General features: G+C 50.4%; 1 protein-coding gene across 1 annotated transcript; it reads left to right on the top strand.

The window, feature by feature from the left end:
• Nucleotides 1–7,377: 7,377 nt before the first annotated feature.
• On the top strand, nt 7,378–17,186 carry PIGR (polymeric immunoglobulin receptor). Its single transcript, XM_004425089.3, has 10 exons — nt 7,378–7,420; nt 8,335–8,679; nt 10,061–10,711; nt 11,925–12,266; nt 12,835–13,158; nt 14,324–14,495; nt 14,887–15,008; nt 15,645–15,776; nt 15,896–15,954; nt 16,984–17,186. Exons 1-10 carry the CDS (start codon nt 7,378–7,380, stop codon nt 17,077–17,079), a joined length of 2,286 nt encoding a protein of 761 aa, XP_004425146.1. The 3' UTR covers nt 17,080–17,186.
• Nucleotides 17,187–18,714: the final 1,528 nt, after the last annotated feature.

Below are 18,714 nucleotides of genomic sequence, written 5' to 3'. Positions count from 1 at the left end.
GAAAGGCAGGGGTTGCCGACTGGCCGACAGGCTGTGCCCCGACGCCGGGTCGACTGGGGAGAAGGAAGTGGTAAAAGTAAGTGTGGCTGCTCTGGGATCCTCGAGGGGATGCCATCAGGGAAGGACCCAGGGATGGTGGCTCAGGCGATCACCTACATCCACAGCTCCCAGCCTACAGAGAGTGGGTGAGGAGGACGAGGGCGGCAGCCCATGTCCTGACCATGTGGTGGGGTGCAGAGGTCTGCATCCAAGGGAGAGTAAGGACATGCTGTGTGGAGGCCCCCACCCCTTTTCTGTGAAATATCAGCAGGCAGGAAGCAGGAATGTCTGTGCTCAGCATGTGTGGTTCTTCTGTAAGTTTGGTCCCTGAATTCCTTACCAGCTGCTCCATAGAGTGTGTGACCTCGGGCAAGTCACCTAATCACTCTCTGAGCCTCAGTTTCTTAATCTGTAAAATGGGTATATAAATAACACCTATCACTCAGGGTTGATATGAGGTTCAGATGAGAAAATATGTGTGAAGTTGCTTTGTAACCTGCAGAGCAAAATCACAATTGTTTGGTGTTTTTCAATTTACTTCAATTACTCACGGACTTACTGAGCCCCGGACAGGCGCGGATAAGATAATGCACATCAAGTGCTTACACATAGCAGGTTCTCTTCTAGTCTTTGAAGCTTTCCACCTCCAGCTTTCTGGTGCAGGCACGTGCAGCCCCTTTTTCTGGGCTTCAGAGAGGCTCTGAGATCCTATCCCACTTCAACCCCTCTTTGCTCCAGCAGATTCCCGTCACACTGAGGCGTAGTGTGTCATCACATTGTCCTGTCCTTGCTATGGCGGGAAAAATGAGGCCCTCCCAGGGTAAGTGAGTGACGTGGCAGAGCCCCATCCCAGGTGCAGGCAGTGTTCCCAAGTCCTGATGCTCCTCCTGGCTCTGCAGCGAGGAGGCCTCAGACTTAGGCCTCCCCTCCCTCCGTGCTCTCCCCTTGCCCATCCTCATTGCATCCCCATGCCAGCCCTGGGACCCCCCGGCACAGACCACAAGCGCAGCAGCTGTGCAGGCTCCATCCCCCACGACCCCGGTTCCCTTTGAGCAACTGCCCCAGGCCTGTGGCCACCCAAGCTGTTTTGCATCATCACTCTCCACGCTCACTAGGGGAATTACAGGTTCCTTAACATCTGGAGAGAGGATATGCCAATTCATGGGTTCGAGTAGAAGGCAGCTGTCGGGTCTGCCCAGAGCCAGCTCTGGAACTCTCCATCCATCCTTTTCCCTGGCCCTGGGTGTGGTGATGTAGCAGAAAGAGCAACGAACCAGGAGTCAGGAGAGCAGCTAGCTCTGTGGTCATTGCTGGTCTCTTCCTCTGTGGCTTTATTTTATAAGTAGTGCGATAGCAGCAGCTTCCGTGGAGTAAATCCACTTAGCCCGGGCACTCACAGCTTCATCTCATTCCCACCTGAAACAACCCTGGGAAGGAGGCAGGGGAGGTATCATGACCCCATTTTATAGTGGAGGAGGGCCGGCCCCGTGGCTTGGTGGTTAAGTGCGCGCACTGCGATGCTGGTGGCCCGGGTTCGGATCCCAGGTGCGCATCGAGGCACCACTTCTCCGTTCATCCTGAGGCCGAGTCCCGCATACAGCAACTAGAAGGATGTGCAGCTACGACATACAACTATCCACTGGGGCTTTGGGGGGAAAAAATAAAATCTATAGTGGAGGAAACTGAGACTCCGTGAGCTAACGTGAGTGGTGTAGGGCCACCCAGTGAGTATGAACGATGACATTTTGGTGCAGCCATTTTGATACGGTCTTGGGGACTTCCGACATCACCTAAAAAACAGAATACCCAGCTTTTTTTTTGTAAAATAAAAAAAAGTTGTATTAGCCATGCATGTGCTCAGCAGAGACCTCCTTCATCTATGTTTTACCCTCTCTCTGGGTGGGCTGGGGCTGGAGTCCCAAAGTCACTGGCACAGACACAGGGTGATGGAGTAGAAAGAAGCTTTAGAGGCAAGGTGTCTGATCAGAAAACAAACGCCACATGCCCTACACAAGGTAGGTGCTAAATAAATAGCAGCTATTACTATTTTTCAGGAAGAAATTTTCTGTTGGCACCTACCTCTGGGTTCGAGTGTCTCTTCACAGGAACTACCTTCCCTGTGAAAGGCAGAGAGGAGAGAACTGGACTAATTTCTTCTCTAAGACTGGGTTTCCTGCTCCCTCCTCTCCCAACTGCTTCCTCTCAACCTCAAGACCCTCTGCAGTATAGCACAGTGGCTACGAGCTTATGCTCTTGACCCAGAGTGCCTGAATTTGAATCCCATTGCAGTCACTCGCCTGCTGTGTAACCTTGGGCAAATTTCTTACCTCTCTGTGCCTCAATTGTCTCATCTGTGAAATGGGCTTGCCCATTTTACCTACCTCCTTGGGTGGCTGCTAGGGAAGATTAAATGTTAACAAGTAAAGCACTTGAAAATAACTCAGCATGTGCTAGCTATAATTATTATCCCCCACTTCTACCCTAGTCCATACTGCATGTCTCTTCCTTCAGGCCATGCTGGTCCAACCTGAACAGCTCACCCCCAGTCTTCAACGATGCCCAATAAACAGACTTCTGGTCTCCTCTCACCCTAAGACAAGAAAAAGAGAAGACTGTGTTGATTTTAGAGAGGAGATGTGAAAGGAACTAACATTTTTTTAAGCCTGACACCATATTAAGGACTTCATGTATGTTGTTTCATTAAGTCCTTATAGCGACTTTCTGTACTATGTATAGTTATCTCCAGTTTACAGATGAGGAACTTAAGGCTCAAAGAGTTGAAATAGCCTGCCCCCAAATCACACAGCCCCCAGTGAGAGAGCTGAGAGCCGCACTGAGGAGTCCCTGCTCTTGCCATTCTCCAAGAGCACAAGCAACCATGCAAGCCAAGTGCGCGGACCCCACCCTCCTGTGCTTAAGAGTAATTGTAACCTCTTACAGTTGGAGAGCACTTTATACTATTTAAAGTGTTTCCATATACATTATCCCATTATCCCCCTCCATATTTCCCCATCCCACAGTAGCCCTTCAATCTAGAAGAGTCAGGGACTATGATGCCCATTTTACAGATGCGGGAGATGAGCCAGCACATTTTGCCCAAGTGGTAGAGCATTTCTGATAGCCTGTGACAGAGCAAGACTCTGGACCTCTAGGCTCTCTTCCATCCTCCAGGCTACTCCCCATGCTACTGTCCCTTAAGTGCCCAGAACCAAGAAGGCGTTTGGCAAACAGAGAAATCAGCCCTGAGTTTGCCCTTCTCAGCAAGGGGATGAGGACGTAACCATTCCCGGTCCCATCGGTCTTGGCTGAGAGCTAGTTTTTGCCAGGCACTCTGATGCAAGGCCCTCTGGGGATGGAGAGATTGACCTCAGTTGGCCCCTGCCTTCCTGGAGCCTGCCATCTGGTAGAGTGGATGAGATAAACACCTATGCATCAAGGTAGGATGGGATGGAGTCAATAACAGGGGTTCTAAGTCATTGTGGAAAGGCCATCTGGAAATCCACAAGGCTTATTCCCAGAGCTTCATGGAGCTGGTATTTCAAATTCTTAATTTCTGCTTAAGTCTTGCATTAATAGAGGCCACTTTTGACAGGGGTGGGATCAGAAAGTCTTGGAGCTTTCTAGCTCATACATTCTTCAGACCCCTTGGCTGTTCTCTTTCCATCTCCCTGCCCTCCAGAGTTCCGATTCCCTTCCCTCAACATTGCCTTGCCTTGGAGACTCTCCCACACACCAGGGCTTACATAAACTCCATAAACTCTCCTAAGCTCCCACCTGTCATTATGAGTCTGAGGCCCTCCCAAGCCACACAGACTGCTCTCCCTCCCCTGGTGGTGCTGTGGTTTGTAGGCTCACTCTAGTCCATGCTCAGCCCTTGCACCCATGGTAGATGAGAGTGATAGTCCCAGATGGACTCAGGCAGTGCCTCTCCTGGAAGTAGGGGAAGGGGACGTTCAGTCCAGGCCAAGGAAAGTCCCCTCCACAGCCAGGCCAGCTGCTCCCCACTCCCCTGAGCTCTAAGCTTCCCGCGCTTCCATATTTACACTCACAAGAAGTTGTCTGAAATTACCAGCTTGGCTTCAAGTCCCCATAGCACATGTTCTCTGTCCCCTCTGAAGCCCCTGGGGCTGTGAGAGCCCTGAGTGACCCTCTGCTGTGTACCAAACAAATGAAGAGCCCAGAGTTGCTGAAGGCCATGTGGCTAACCAGCAGCAAAGCCAGGACCTGGTCCAGGAGATCCCTCTCCCTCTGAGAAAGGAGGAAACCTAAGGTTAGATAGACAAAGGTTTGTACTCCAAGCCATGATAGCTGAAGATCAGTCACTCTAACCAAAGAGGAGCAAGCTAGATTAATTTTATAAGACGAACTCTCTTCTCCAGCATGGCCTACACCCCTGCCCCAATCCACAATTGTGTAGACATATGTTATGACTATATCAGTGGCAGTAACTTGGTAAAATGAGAATGATCTAGAACATCCCAGCCTCACCAGTGAAAAAAATAACTCCTATTTTAAGGACCAGAAAAGGCGTCTGTGTGCATGAGACATTAGCCTGTGTATATCTCAAAAGAACAGGCCCCTCTGCTCATCTATGGAGTGATAATAGGGTAATGATCCAACTCTGCTGTGGGTGTTGGGGCCAGGAATCTCTCTAACCCTTAGATTTTCACCTGCAACATGAAGATAATATCTACCTCTTTAGTTGCCGTGAGGATGGATGAAGTCATATAAGAAAAAAGCCTCAGCAAAGCATCTGGCACAGAGCAGTCGCCCAGTAAATGGCATGCTCTTTCCTTCCTTCCTTAAGCAAATTCCTTAAGTCCAGCTCCAGCCACCATGGAATGGGGGCTTCCTGGGGCCTGATTCGCCCAGGTTTGGGAGAAAGTCTGGTTTTGAGAGGAAGAGATCTCTAATGATTCTCAAAGCCCAGGGCCCCTTCAGCTTCCAGCAGAGAAATTGTGTTTCAAGTTTAGCTTTGGGCAAAGAAGATTTCCTGCTCCTGAGAGTGTGGGTGCCCTTGCCCTCCCACCATCTCCCCTGGGACTAGACCATGTGCTTCCTCACCAAGGTCACCCTCTGCCAGATCTGCCCTTCCAGCTGTGTATGCCTGATGCTCTCATCCCTGTAATGGGAACATGCGTGAGTCCTCCGCCCACATGGACATTCACAGCCATCCAAGCATGTCACAAGTGAGAGGAAGCCTGGGCTGGAAGTCAGGACCCCCACTTTGGAAAACCTGGCATCTGACCCTCTGTTCCCCAGGATAAATCACTTTTACCAGTGCAGAGGTGGGGCTGCATTCCCCAGCTCAGCCCATGGGAAGACCCACTCCTGTCTCACAGAAATATTAGGAAGCTTGCTTATCTAAAGGTAAGAACAGCAACCAGAACCAAGGAGAGCCATTGCTGGTTTAGGCTCTTAAAAGCACATGGCATTTTTGTCCTCCTGCCTGCCACTGTACCCAAGGCCAGTGCGGCGGATTCCTGGGACTCTGCAGCCAGCCCATCCCTAGAGTCACAGAGGAGACAGACTTCCCAACCTTCTGACACCTACTCCCACCTGGGAGCCTCTCCCCTGGCGACCTGGTGCACACTCCGGTGGTCCCCCAGCCAGTGTCCCCTGAGCGCATGCAGGTTGGGGCTGACGCTGGCATTTGGCTAAGGCCCCAGTCCAGAGGTTAATCATTGGCCTAGTGTGAAAGGCCTGGGGGAATTAACTGGAATCAAGAGAGCCTTGAGCTCTCACCTGACACCCATGTCTGTCCCCACCTCCCCTGACCTGCCTCCCTTACTCTTCCAGAGAACTGGAGAAACAGAATACCTTTATCTCCACAAGGAAATGAAAAGGTTCCTTGCTGGGAAATTCCCCCCACATAAAAGAAATAACCACGATAAACAGCTATATTGCCTTTGGCTTGAGCTAGTGAAGGGAGTCTCCGGGAGCGAGGGCAGGGCCAGGAAGTAAGGTGCTCATTACTGCCCCATGATCATTAACACAGTTTTCTCCTTTAACACTCTCATTGTCCAGTCCATCTCAAAGTTTAAAGCCTGTCAAAGTCCGTGGGAAAGTGGGGACTCCTCTCTCCTCGTCCAGGTGGCAGTCTGGGACCTGAGGACAGCTGTGGTCAGGCTGGCTAGGGACCCGCTGCCCTCCGCAGGTCCACGTGCGTGGCACCCTCTGAGTGGCCTTACCTTGGATTCTCCATCTTCGTCTGCCCTGCCTCAGCAGGCAGGATAACAAAGGCCATAACACCCACAGTTTTAACCCTGACCCCATAACTGAGTCTCTGGGAAATCTTGGGCATATTGTTCACCATCTCAAGATCTTGATCTTCTTATCCATAAAATGGTTGTACTGATAGCCACTCTGTCTTATTTAAAGGGAAGTGACAAAGCTCCAGCGAAATAGTGTAAATGACAAGGCTTTGATAAGCAGTGGGGGCTCCACAGGTAACAGGAGGAAGCACAAGGGATGAGCATGCTGCTGTGTCTGAGGTGCAAGACAGAGCAATGGGAGAGGTTAAGAGCTTGGACTTTGGGAGTAAGACAAAGCCAGGTTCAAATCTTGCCCCCCTCCCCTTCCCCACCCCCCACTCACACACTTAATCCCTGTGTGACCTTCAGGAAAGCACTTTACATTTAAGCCTTCATTTCCTCCTGTGTAAAATGTGGATAAGAATACCCACCTTATAGGGGGATATCAAGTTTAAACGAGATAATACACGTGCGTTATTTAACGCAGTGCCTGGAACATGGTAGGAGAACAATTGATGGTAGTTATGGCCATCATTGTTACCTTTACAACTTTAATCCTTACTAGGCCTCCTCTGTGGGTCTCAGTTTACTTGTATGAACACACCATAAAATATGCGAGCCCCCCACCCCCGACCTCCCAGGGATGGAGGAGTGCAGCTGACCCAAAGAGATGAGGCCACTTGTTGGTGTATTCAATCGTCCAGCAAGCTGTTCCTGAGATCTTACTGGTCTTGCCCAGAACCGTGCCTCCTGGATGAGGATACAGAAGAAATGGCACCTGTGTCCCTATCCCAAAGGATCTGGCAGCTTAGTTGAGAAGTAAAATCTACTTATAACTATTAAGGATTGAAAAGCACTCTGGGATAATGGGACTTTTAGCTGTAATGGGAAAGGCGGAGCTATTCATTCTCTCAACAGGATTTATGTCAGTTTCTGGAGCTACAAAATCAAGCAGGTGTTACAGGACCTCTAACATCAATTGGTCTAGGAAGATGTAGGAGCTTCATCCCTTCATGCTATTGTCTTCCAGCATCGCACTCAAGGAGTTGGCCTGGGCGGCATAGCCCCACGGGAGCCACCAGTGATGACACTCTTCTTCTTCACCTGCCTGCTGGCTGTCTTCCCAGGTGCGTCTGCCAGGTCCCAGCCCACTCCTCTCTAGGATTCAGTTTTCTGGGGACACTGAAATTAGGCCCATCCCCAGGGGTGCCCCTCTCAAAGCTTGTACTCCCTGGAGCAGGAGTCACACAGACGGTGCATAAAGGCCACGTCTGAAAATGGCGAGCGAGCGCTGGGGATCAGGAACAGGCATGGCCAGGGGTCTGGCGAAGGGTCTTCGCTGGGAATTAAAAAAACACATTGACCTTGAACCAAGCATCTCTATGAGTTGCTATGGGGTTTTTGGGAAATAACTTATCCTTCCTGGCTGTCAATATTTTTATCTGGAAAAAAAGAAAATAATTTAAAAAAAAAGAAAATAATTTTTTAGAAATATAAGGAAATAATAGACAGCAAATGCAAAAGTGTGGTACCCCACAAAAGTGTTTTTTTTAAATAAACAAGGGATATCATTAAATAAGTTTGCCATTCCATTGTCCTTGAAATGGTTATCATTAATGAATTACAGCTGGGCCGGCCCGGTGGCTTAGCGGTTAAGTGTGTGCGCTCTGCTGCTGGCGGCCTGGGGTTCGGATCCCGGGCGCGCACCAACACACCGCTTCTCTGGCCATGCTGAGGCCGCGTCCCACATACAGCAACTAGAAGGATGTGCAGCTATGACATACAACTATCTAGTGGGGCTTTAGGGGAAAATAAATAAATAAATAAAATTAAAAAATGAATTACAGCTAAAAGTTAATAATGATTAATCAATCCGTTTACCCAGTTGCAGCAACTGTCCAGCTGTAGTACACGGTAGATAACCCACGGAAGGCACGTGTGTTAGGCGGACCGTTTCCTCTCCTCGACGTGGGTTGTCTGATCCTTTCAGCAGGCTTTACCTCCCAACGCCTCAGAAAGCCTCTGTCTTCTGTCTCCACAGTGGTCTCCATGAAAAGTCCCATATTTGGTCCCCAGGATATAAACAGTGTGGAAGGCAGCTCAGCGTCCATCAAGTGCTACTACCCAGCCACCTCCGTCAACCGGCATACCCGGAAGTACTGGTGCCGGCAGGGGGCCAAGGGCCGCTGCACAACCCTCATCTCCTCGGAGGGCTACGTCTCCAAGGACTATGAGGGCAGAGCCAACCTCACCAACTTCCCAGAGAGCGGCACATTTGTGGTGAACATTGGCCATCTCACCCGGAATGACTCTGGGTACTACAAGTGTGGTCTGGGCATTAGTAGCCGGGGCCTGTCCTTTGATGTGAGCCTGGAGGTCATCCCGGGTAAGGATCCAGCTCCTTGGGCTTCTGTGGGAAAGCAAAAGAGAATCATCTCAGGTGCAATGGGACGGCTTGAGGAAGAATTTCCTGAGAAAAAAGAGTGTCCTGGCATGGGGTGGGGAAGGTTATGGATCCTCCTCCTTCTGGAGGCAAAGACTTTTCATAATAGAACATGGGAATGAGATGGATGGGACCTACTTGGGGGTGGCGGGTGGATCTTTCTAGGTCTTCAGGGCCTGAAACATTTTAGGGGTTTGCTAAGGCTCTATCTCAGAAAAGCATCAGGAGGACAAGTTCTCTCATTGTTGCAGGTGGGACAGGAGGTTTACGAGCTGAGGGAGATAGAAAAGGCAGGGAGAGATTTATAGGGAGCCTTAAAATCCTGCCGTTACTGTACCCTTTAGATCAAGAGCTTGAGTCACAGAAAGTTTCTTTTAAAATGCATTTTTTACCTGGGATCCATTAGTCCATCAACACTCTCAGCGTAAATTAAGTGATCAGTTCTTGCCCAAAGACCAGGGCCCTAAAGGAATGGCCCACTGAAAAAGCCTGTTCTGATTGAGAAAAGAGAAAAGTAGGAAAGATGTTTCTGACTAAGTTTCAACGACAGGACATTTTAGATAATCAAGGGAAATTAGAAGAGAAAGAGGTCTTAAGGAAATTTAGAGGGATTCCCAAAGATATGTTTTGCTGCTTTGGGATGTACCTAGTGTTATCTGTGGACTGAATAGAGTTCATTCAGGTGGTCATGGAGATTCATAAAATCAAAGAATCTTAAGAGCTGAGGAGAGCTTAGAGTTGACCCTATAGAGGATGTCCAGAACAATACTGGAGATGACAGGTATGGAGCCTCTGATTAAACACTTTAAATGGCAGAAATTCATTACTTCACAAAGCAGCCCATTCCATGTTTGGACTGTTGTAAATTTTAGAAACTTCTATCACAATACACTAAAATCCCCCACCCTATACTTAACATTCATTCTGTTCATTTCAACACATTAATTTGGGCACCCTCTATGTTTAGGCCTCATGCTAGGCCCTGCAGGGGAGTCAAACATGAGGAAAGCATGTCTTTGCCCTGAAGAGACTTCCAGTCTGCGGGGAACTTAATTAGCTGTGCACAAGGCCGGAGATAATAAGTGATACAGATGTAAATATCAAGAGAGCATAGAGGAGGGAGAGATTAGCACCTGCTTGGGGAAGGCTTCATGAAGGAGACAGCAGTAAAGCTGGGCCTTGGAAGACATGTTCTGACAGTGTCCCTCTGGGGAGGGGGGCAGTCCAGGTGATAGACACACCCAGCTTCTCACTGGGAACATTGAGCAGTCCTGTGTTGCCAGAAAGTGAAATCACAACTTGCCCCCTGCCCCTCACCCTGCAGATCCTGGTCTCCCACAGGACGCTGAAGTCTATACAGCAGACCTGGGCAGAACAGTGACCATTGCCTGCCCTTTCAACTCTGGGAATTCTCAGAAGAGGAAGTCCGTGTGCAAGCAGACAGGCCAGGACTGCATCCCAGTCATCGACTCCAGTGGGTATGTGAACCCCAGCTATAGCAATAGAGCACAACTTAGTATTCAGGGTACCAACCAATTAAAGTTCAGCTTCATCATCAACAAACTCCAGCTCAGTGATGGTGGGACGTATGTCTGCCAGGCTGGGGATGATTCCAGTGCTGATAAGAGCAACGTTGACCTCTATGTGCTGAAGCCAGAGCCTGAGCTGGTTTATGGAGACCTGAGGAGCTCCGTGACCTTTGACTGTGCCCTGGGCTCCGAGGTGGCAAATGTGGCCAAATTCCTGTGCCGGGTGGACAGTGAGGAAACCTGCGATGTGGTCATCAACACCCTGGGGCACAGGAGTCAGGCCTTTGAGGGCAGGATCCTGTTCGAGGACAAGAATGACGGCTTCAGGGTGCATATCACCAACCTGAGGAAGGAGGATGCAGGGCTCTACCTGTGTGGAGCCAACTCTGATGGTCAGCCTCAGGAAGCCTTGTCCATCCAGGCTTTGCAGCTCTTCGTCAATGAAGGTGAGACTTGGGGGGTGGGGGGGAGGGAAACAGTGGGGCAGCCTGGCAGGTGAGAGCCTAGCTCGCTCCCTGTGAATCTATTCAATATTCATCAGTCGGTCAACAATATCTGCTCCCTGACAAGCCCTGAACTAGATACTGTGTGGGCAGCTGTACAAGAGAAAACACAGCCTTTTGATGGCTGTCCCTGATTAATAGGAATGAGGAGAGTGAAGCCCCTGATTGAGGCAAGACTTGTAGATTGTCTTGGTTTCAGAGGACCACAGTGAGGACTTAGCATGGAATCCCAGTGCCATGGCAGGGCTTGCAGGCGCTGCCTGTCCCTTCTCCCTGACCATTAAGCAGGATGGCACCTCATCCCTCACACCCAGATCGGAGAAGGATTAGCTTATCTTGGTCTCAAAGCTTTCCCAAGAAGGCAATGCCCCAGCCTCTGAATTTTCCTCTACGACTTCTCTCAAGGTTGTTATTCATCACAGTCCTGCCTACTCAGCTCAACTTTGGTGAGCCATCAACGTGCGGAAATAATTCAATCCCTGCTCCTTCTCACCCGGGAGCATCCGCATAGAGTTGCCCTCAGCAGAAGCAGCAAACCAGTATTTGCAGTTCAAAGTAACTGCCCTTGTGACTTTTCAGGCGCTCACACTCCCTGTGTGTCATTTCATGATCCAGCTCTGGGTGCTCAGCATCTTCAGTCGCCCAGGGTCCTCACTGAACCTCGGCTTTAGCTTCTTGGAGGAGGGCTGTCCTTCTCCTTGAGATGGCCCTCAGGGTCCTCAACAATTAAACTTATCTGTGCTACATAGTTTATATTTTAAATCATATCGTTTTAAATATATTTTCTCAATTTGGAGAAAATCTGTCTGGCCATTTTTGTGGGGCAAGCTAATAAACAGACAAAAACTTATATAGAGGGAGATTTTGTAAGAAGCCCAAAGAGAAGGGCTTCTCTCCTTAAACTGCTTCCATTCTCTGCTCAGAATAAGGTGGGAAAGGGAACGAGATGCCCAGACTAGTGGTGAAGGTCCCTGGTGTCTGGTCCTGGTGGCTCCAGCTACCGACTCTGTGACATTAGGAAAGTCTTTTTCATTTTCTGAGGAGGGTGAGGTTAAGATTAGTCTAAACCTCACTCCCCACCCTAGTGAGACCATGGGGAAGAGGCTGCTCAGATCATGTCACCATTCTTCCATCCCATCTCTGTCTGTGCTTCTAGAGACCTTGTTTCCCCGCAGTCCCTCTGTGGTGAAAGGTGTGGTAGGAGGCTCTGTGGTCGTGCTCTGCCCCTATAACCCAAAGGAAAAAAACAGCCTGAAGTATTGGTGTCGCTGGGAAGAGACTCAAAATGGCGGCTGCCCACTGTTGGTGGAGAGCGCGGGGCTGGTTACGAAGCAGTACGAACAGTACGGTGGCAGGCTCGCGCTGTATGAAGAGCCGGGCAATGGCACCTACACGGTCATACTCAACCAGCTCACTGCCCAGGATGCCGGCTTCTACTGGTGTCTGACCAACGGCGACTCTCGCTGGAGGTCCACGGTGGAGCTCAAGATTGTTGAAGGTAAGAGCTGAACTTGGGCAAGAGGGAAGGGAGGCAGCCCCAGGACCTTTCCAGTCAGCAGCAGCATCACCCCCAGCCACTCTTCCTCCCGTCTCACCCACCTCTATGCTGTGGGACATACCTCAGGAGAGAGCCCACCTGTCAAGAGGTCCCATTCTCATACCTGTTCCCTGCACATACACCATAATCTCCAACGACCACACACAGCACCTCCTATTATCAAGAGCATTGGCCACTTTTACAGTACGTGTGATGTCAGCTGAAGTAGAGTGCAGCTCTTTGTATTGAGTCTAGAAGAGAAGAGAGGAGCAAGGAAAGCAAACTAAAGTCAATGTCAAGGTTCCATGTTCAATGCTGGACTGGACTGATTCATGGTGGTCATCAATAATAATTACCATGCAGGCACATAATTGTATTTCTTATGTTTTCAGTATACTGTAAGGCATCGACTTACAATGCTGTCCATGAAGGAAATGGGCTGTGGACACAGGTCCCCGCCACAGTCACTTCCCTGCAGCATCACCAACGTCAACTTCTGTGCCTATTTCTCCCTCCCTCCCTGCTCCAGGAGAACCAAACCTCAAGGTCCCCAAGAACGTGACTGTTCAGCTGGGAGGGACTCTCAAGCTCCCCTGCTACTCACCATGCAAATATTACTCCTACAAGAAATTCTGGTGCAAGTGGACCAACGAAGGTTGCAGGGCCCTGCCCAGCCAAGACGAGGGCTCCAGCCAGGCCTTCGTGAACTGCGACCAAAAGAACCAGATCATCAACCTGACCCTGAACCAAGCCACCAAGGAGGACGAGGGCTGGTACTGGTGCGGGGTGAAGGAGGGCCTTCAATACAGAGAGACTGTGGCTGTCTACGTGGCGGTCGGGGAGAGGGTAACAGGTGAGCCTCCAATGGTAAAGCCTTTGCCCCTCGGGCCCCAGAGAAAGACTCCTGCCAACAGCTTCTTCATCAGGGGTGGCCCCAAGGTTTGGTTGTAAGAGGCTGGGAGCAGGGGGAGATTTAGCCCCCAAAGAGTCTCATTTAGCCCTCCAAAAAGGACATCCCAAATAAACATACAAACCAAGAAAAAAAGTGGCTTTGCTATTTAACCGCAGCTTCAAGACAAGTCCCATAGTTGCCCCTTCAGACCATTTGAAGCTCTTTCTATGTGTAGAGCTCTTCCACACAAAGATATTTCAGTCACTATCTCATGTGACACACTCTGCCAAAGCCCACTCTCAAAAGACGGCCAGATACCTCTATGTGAAAAAATTTAGGTAACCTCTTCCAGTAGCTTTGCATTTTAAGCCTCTTTTTAAAATGTCACATGAAATGCTTTATTCCTATTGAGGGTATTTTTAGTCCCTCTAGAAATCCTATCTTGTCTGGGTCCAGTGGGTCTGGCCCACGCGGGGCCCATCACCAAGCTACCACCAGAGGGCAGCACTATCACACCCAGCTTTGTGGTCAGGAGGCCTCTGTCAGGGTTTGAAAGCTGTGAACAACCTTTTTTTTTTTTTTTTTTTTGTGACGAAGATCAGCCCTGTGCTAACATCTGCCAATCCTCCTCTCTTTGCTGAGGAAGACTGGCCCTGGGCTAACATCCGAGCACATCTTCCTCCACTTTATATGGGATGCCGCCACAGCATGACTTGACAAGCTGTGTGTCAGTGCGCGCCCGGGATTCAAACCAGCGAACCCTGGGCCGCCGCAGTGGAGCATGCACACTTAACCGCTTGGGCCACCTGGCCTGCCCTGAACAATCTTTCTGTTCCCAAATGATGGGTCAGCCTGTATGCACAGCTGGATCAATGATACAGAGCCTTGTAGATGGGAATGAATTTGGTATTAATGGGACAGAGAGATCATCTGTCTAGATGATCAAAGCTAGAGAAGACCATCACTCCTCTATCTCTAGTGTCATCCAGGACCCTACCCTAACAGCCTTCAGATCTCACCCTGACCCTGTGATTCCTAATGAAGTCCTACTCCTCAGACTCCCTAACCTCAAGGAGTGAAAGCATAGAGAAAGAACCATAATCCAGCTCCTCTCTGCTCTCTCCAGGGTCCAAAGATGTCAGCCCAGTGAGTGCTGCTTCTGCTGATGTGATACAGCCAAGAGTCAGGACGATTGAGGGCAGCGTCATTCAGAATCCCGGGATTTTTGCAGAGGACAGAGCAGTGAAGGATAACGAAGACCCAGCTGATGGGAGCGGACCATCCATAGACCCTGGCAGGTGAGGAAGGATTCAGGGCTTCTCACTCAGAGAACATCCCAGAGCCGAGGACCTGCGGCTGAGCCACCAGGACCAAGGAGGGAAGCCTGTCCGCCTCTTGATGGGGGGCAGCCCTCACTGCCTCGAGAGGGGCCGATGGCGCTCTGCCCTTCGCCTGTGGCTAGGGTGGGGTTTACCATTCAGTTGAGTTTCCCAGGCCTAGGATGCAGAGAAGTCCCTGTCCTTGCCTTTGCCATGTCTGGGAGGGCTTCTCAGAAGAATGGAGTAAGCGGGCTATATCAAGGGGAGGGAGTGGATTAACCTGCAGGGAGAAACTAGCCACAGCCAACCTGCCAGCATACCCTGGGCCCCCCAGGTTCTCCTTTCAGTGACTGATTTGCCCTTCTTCCAGCTCTGTGGGACAAGGCGGGAGCTCCACCGTGCTGCTCGCTACCCTGGTGCCCCTGGCCCTGGTGCTGGCGCTGGGGGCCCTGGTGGTGGGGGTCTTAAGAGCTCGGCACAGGAAGAACGTAGGTGAGTCCCGAGGGGCTCCCTGCCCCGCCTCCCACCCTGAGCCCTCCCAGAGGCACTCTGGCGTGCCGTCAGCAGAGTCTTTTACAGGCTCAAGGAACGGGTTCTGGGAGAGTGGGTGGGGAAAGATAAACGCACACGTACCCAAAACTCACATGCAGTGCCGCTGTCCACACGCTATCTCTGGAAGGCCATCTCCAGTTGCTCAGGGTCTCAGTTCAGAGACAGGGCTGCCAGGAACAGGAGAGCAGGATGCCAGGACACCTGTGCTGCTGGCTAGTTTGAGAGCCAATCAGCTGTGTGACTTTGGCATGTCCCCATTTCATGCCTCTGTTTGTTTATGGCTCAAGAAGGAATCATAATAATCACCTCGAAGGGCTGATGCGAGGACAAAATGAGTGACTGTGTGCTGAAAGGTCACAGAGTGAAAAACAAAGGTTGGGGATTGTTGAGTCTTGATTATCCGTGAAAGGGGAGTAGGGAGGAGACTCGCGTCGTCTCCGTTCTGCTTTGGGTCATAGTCAGAGATGAGCAGCCAGAGACCCTGACCCCCTTCAGCTCCCTCAGAGAAGAGCAGCACGTCCTGTTCTCGCATGTCCAGCTCCCATCCTTACACTGACTCCTCTTTCTCCCGCACAGACCGGATTTCAGTCAGAAGCTACAGGACAGACATTAGCATGTCAGACTTTGAGAACTCCAGGGAATTTGGAGCCAATGACAACATGGGAGCCGCTCCAGTCACTCAGGAGACATCTCTCAGAGGGAAAGATGGTACGTCCCTCACTCGAAGGAATGCCCAACCCCCGGAACAGAGAGAATTAGACCTGACTCTGAGTCTGGGTGGGAATATGAGGTGAGTGAGGGCTAATCCACCCCCTCTCTTCACACAGAGTTTGTCGCCACCACCGAGAACACCACCGAGACCGAAGAACCCAAGAAGGCGAAAAGGGTACGGGTGAGGAGGGTGAAGGAGGCCCCACTTGTGTGACAAGAAAATGCAGCATGAGGCACTGCAGTTAGACATCAGAAAAAACGACCTCCAAATGGGGGCTGATGTCAGAATAGGGAAGGTAGTGTAAATAGTATTCAAGAGAAGTTTTTGAGGGCGAGACGTGTCTTCCTGGCTGTGGTGTTGCTGTAGCTGAGGCAGAGGCAGGAGGGGAGCCTCGCACAGGAGGGCAAGAGACTAGGGGATGGGGAAGGCAAGCGCATAAAAGATTCGGCCCCACATCAAACACTGGTGCTTAGGTGCACACTCTTCCTGGGCTGTGGGACCCATGGACTTCAAGTCAGCTGCCCTCCGTTGAGGGTTTGCTGGGCACCAGCCTTTTGCCTGGGCTTGGAGGACATTTGCTGGTGCTGGGCAATTTGGTAGTCACTAGAAGCCCCTCCCCACCACAGCCAAGTGCCATGTTACCTGAAATCCTACTAGTGGTGACTCCTGCCTTTGGAGTCATATGACCCTCCCCTTGTGCCTCCTGAATCCCAAGGCGTTAATGCTTGTTATCACATCTACTCTCCCTCACAGCAGCAGGGACCCCAGCATTTGAAACAATTAGGAGAGTGAGTTAGTCCTGGAGAAAGCCTTCTCCTCTAGCCTTGTGTCACTGAAAAGCAACGTCTCTGGGCTGGTGGAGAAAGAAAAATGTAAACCACTGTGGCTGATGCCAGCCTAGCCCACCCATGGACTATGTGGGCAGAGCTTCCGGGGACAGGCCCAGGTAACAGAGGTGGTTCCACTCCATGTGTCAGAAGGAGGTAGTGAGACAGAGAGAGATATTTTTAGAAGCTGCAACTTTCCGTTGCTCAAAATTAGTCCCTGTTGGTGAGCATGGGGGCTGGAATAAGAACAGTGGGTCAACACAAGCTTGGGTTGCCAAGATGATGAATTCAGGATGTTTAACGCATCCCCTCCCTCTGACACCCACCCACTGAGCCAATGCCCCAAACACTGACTCCTCTTCTGTTCCTCTCTTAGTCCTCGAAGGAGGAAGCTGACATGGCCTACACTGCCTTCCTGCTCCAGGCCAACAACATGGCTGCCAACGTCCAGGACAGCCCCAGCAAAGCCTAGGCAGAGCCCCTGCTGCCTCCTCCCTCCGCCCATGACAATCACCTTCAGAATCACGTTGATTCTCAGGGCCCTCAGCTCCTGGGGGCTCTGCTGCCTGCACTCGTACTCCACTTAGGCTGTTCCTACCTATCCTCAGAGGGTGCGCTGGTCCCTCCTCGGTGGCATACAAGCCTCGCCTCATTGTTCCTGTTGGGGTGGAGATGACATGAGGAGTTCCTACCTGCAGCTTATTTCTAATGAGAGAACCTAAGGTGTGGAAGGAGAGTTAAGATCTTAGAGGGGCCTCTCAGAAAGAAGAGAGACCAGGGTGGGTGGGGAGATAATTTCCAGAAAGGAGGGTCATCCATGGCTTCTCTGCACTCTTATTCCGGGATATCAATGGGATTCTCCCCTCTACTCCATCCCTCCATCTACCCTCCCTTCCATGCTCTCTTCTTTCCTTCATTGAAAATACACATTTGAATACTCACTAGAATCGAGGCACTCTGCTAGACACCGGCACAGAGAGGCCACAAACTCAACCAGCAGCCTTTCTGCAAGCGTCCCTGAATCCTTGGAAGCCACAACTCCTCTCAGTTGTGTTTATACTCACTGCAACCTGAAATCCTCATCAGGTATACTCACCTCTGCCCACATTGGGAGAAACCATAAAATGTCTGGAGTCCTAAGGCCTTAGGGATCATGTAACATGGGCATACATACAACAAATCATAAACACACATTCTTCCCATCTTACAAGTAAGAAAATTGAGGCCTGAGAGGTGAAGAGGTTTGCTCAAGGGCACAAAGTAAGGTACACTAGTGTCAAAACTAGATGTGGCATCTCCTGTCATCTCAGCCAAGGATCTCTCTACAAAAGCGCCTGCTCTCCTGGTGGAGGCAAAGTTCTAGAATAAGGAGGAGGAGGAAGAGAAATGTGTAAATGGAGACTGGTCTTTCACAAGCCCCACCTCAGAGAAGACAACTCTTTCCCTTTCTGTCATTCACATGGACAGAAGAGGATAAGAACATGGCCAAACACTCAGAACCCCGGTATTTGAAGAGTTCTGAGCAGAAGGGAAGACAAGAGGGTGTTTGACGGTGCCAGGGAGGGACTGACCTCCAAAGAGCTGAGGTTTAAGGTCCTTTTTGCTCTGAGCTCTGTACTTCAACCAGCGCCTACGAGCTGGCACTTGCTAACAAATCAAATTGTGACTTAATTGATAATTAAAGACTGTGATTGCCACCAAGGAGGCTCAGACTGCATTTGTCCCCCACACCTCTGCTTCCCAGACTACCCTTTCAGAGCATTTTGCTTTGGTCCCACTTTCAGGCACCTCAGGACATGTGTCTAAACTCAAGTTTCTCCCACTGCCAACACTGGGCTGAGGGGGCTAGGAGACTGCCTACAAGTGGGACCAAGATTATCTTCAATAAAAGAATAGTTAGGGGTCTACAGCAATAGTCAAGACCCCAAAGCTCTGTGTTACAGAACACAGGTAAGACTATTTATAGTGTAATGAACTGAAAGCAAGTATAACCAGTGCTCCTAATCAGGTGTTAAAAAAAATTTTGGTAAAGCATCCGTGGAAAACTTGACTTTGAATCTCATACCTTCCTGGGGTATCCTCCAAGATCAAGAGGCTGTTAATGAAA

This window comes from Ceratotherium simum, chromosome 2 (assembly GCF_057802395.1).
Source record: "Ceratotherium simum simum isolate JZ-2026a chromosome 2, ASM5780239v1, whole genome shotgun sequence".
Lineage (NCBI taxonomy): Eukaryota > Metazoa > Chordata > Mammalia > Perissodactyla > Rhinocerotidae > Ceratotherium > Ceratotherium simum.
This window is presented reverse-complemented; position numbering and strand designations above follow the sequence as displayed.

Coding starts and splice junctions, on each gene's coding strand:
- PIGR (XM_004425089.3), top strand. CDS start 7,378: ATGACACTCTTCTTCTTCACCTGCCTGCTGGCTGTCTTCCCAG. Junction 12,267..12,834: donor GGAGCTCAAGATTGTTGAAG/GTAAGAGCTGAA, acceptor TCCCTGCTCCAG/GAGAACCAAACCTCAAGGTC. Junction 15,777..15,895: donor ATCTCTCAGAGGGAAAGATG/GTACGTCCCTCA, acceptor CTCTTCACACAG/AGTTTGTCGCCACCACCGAG.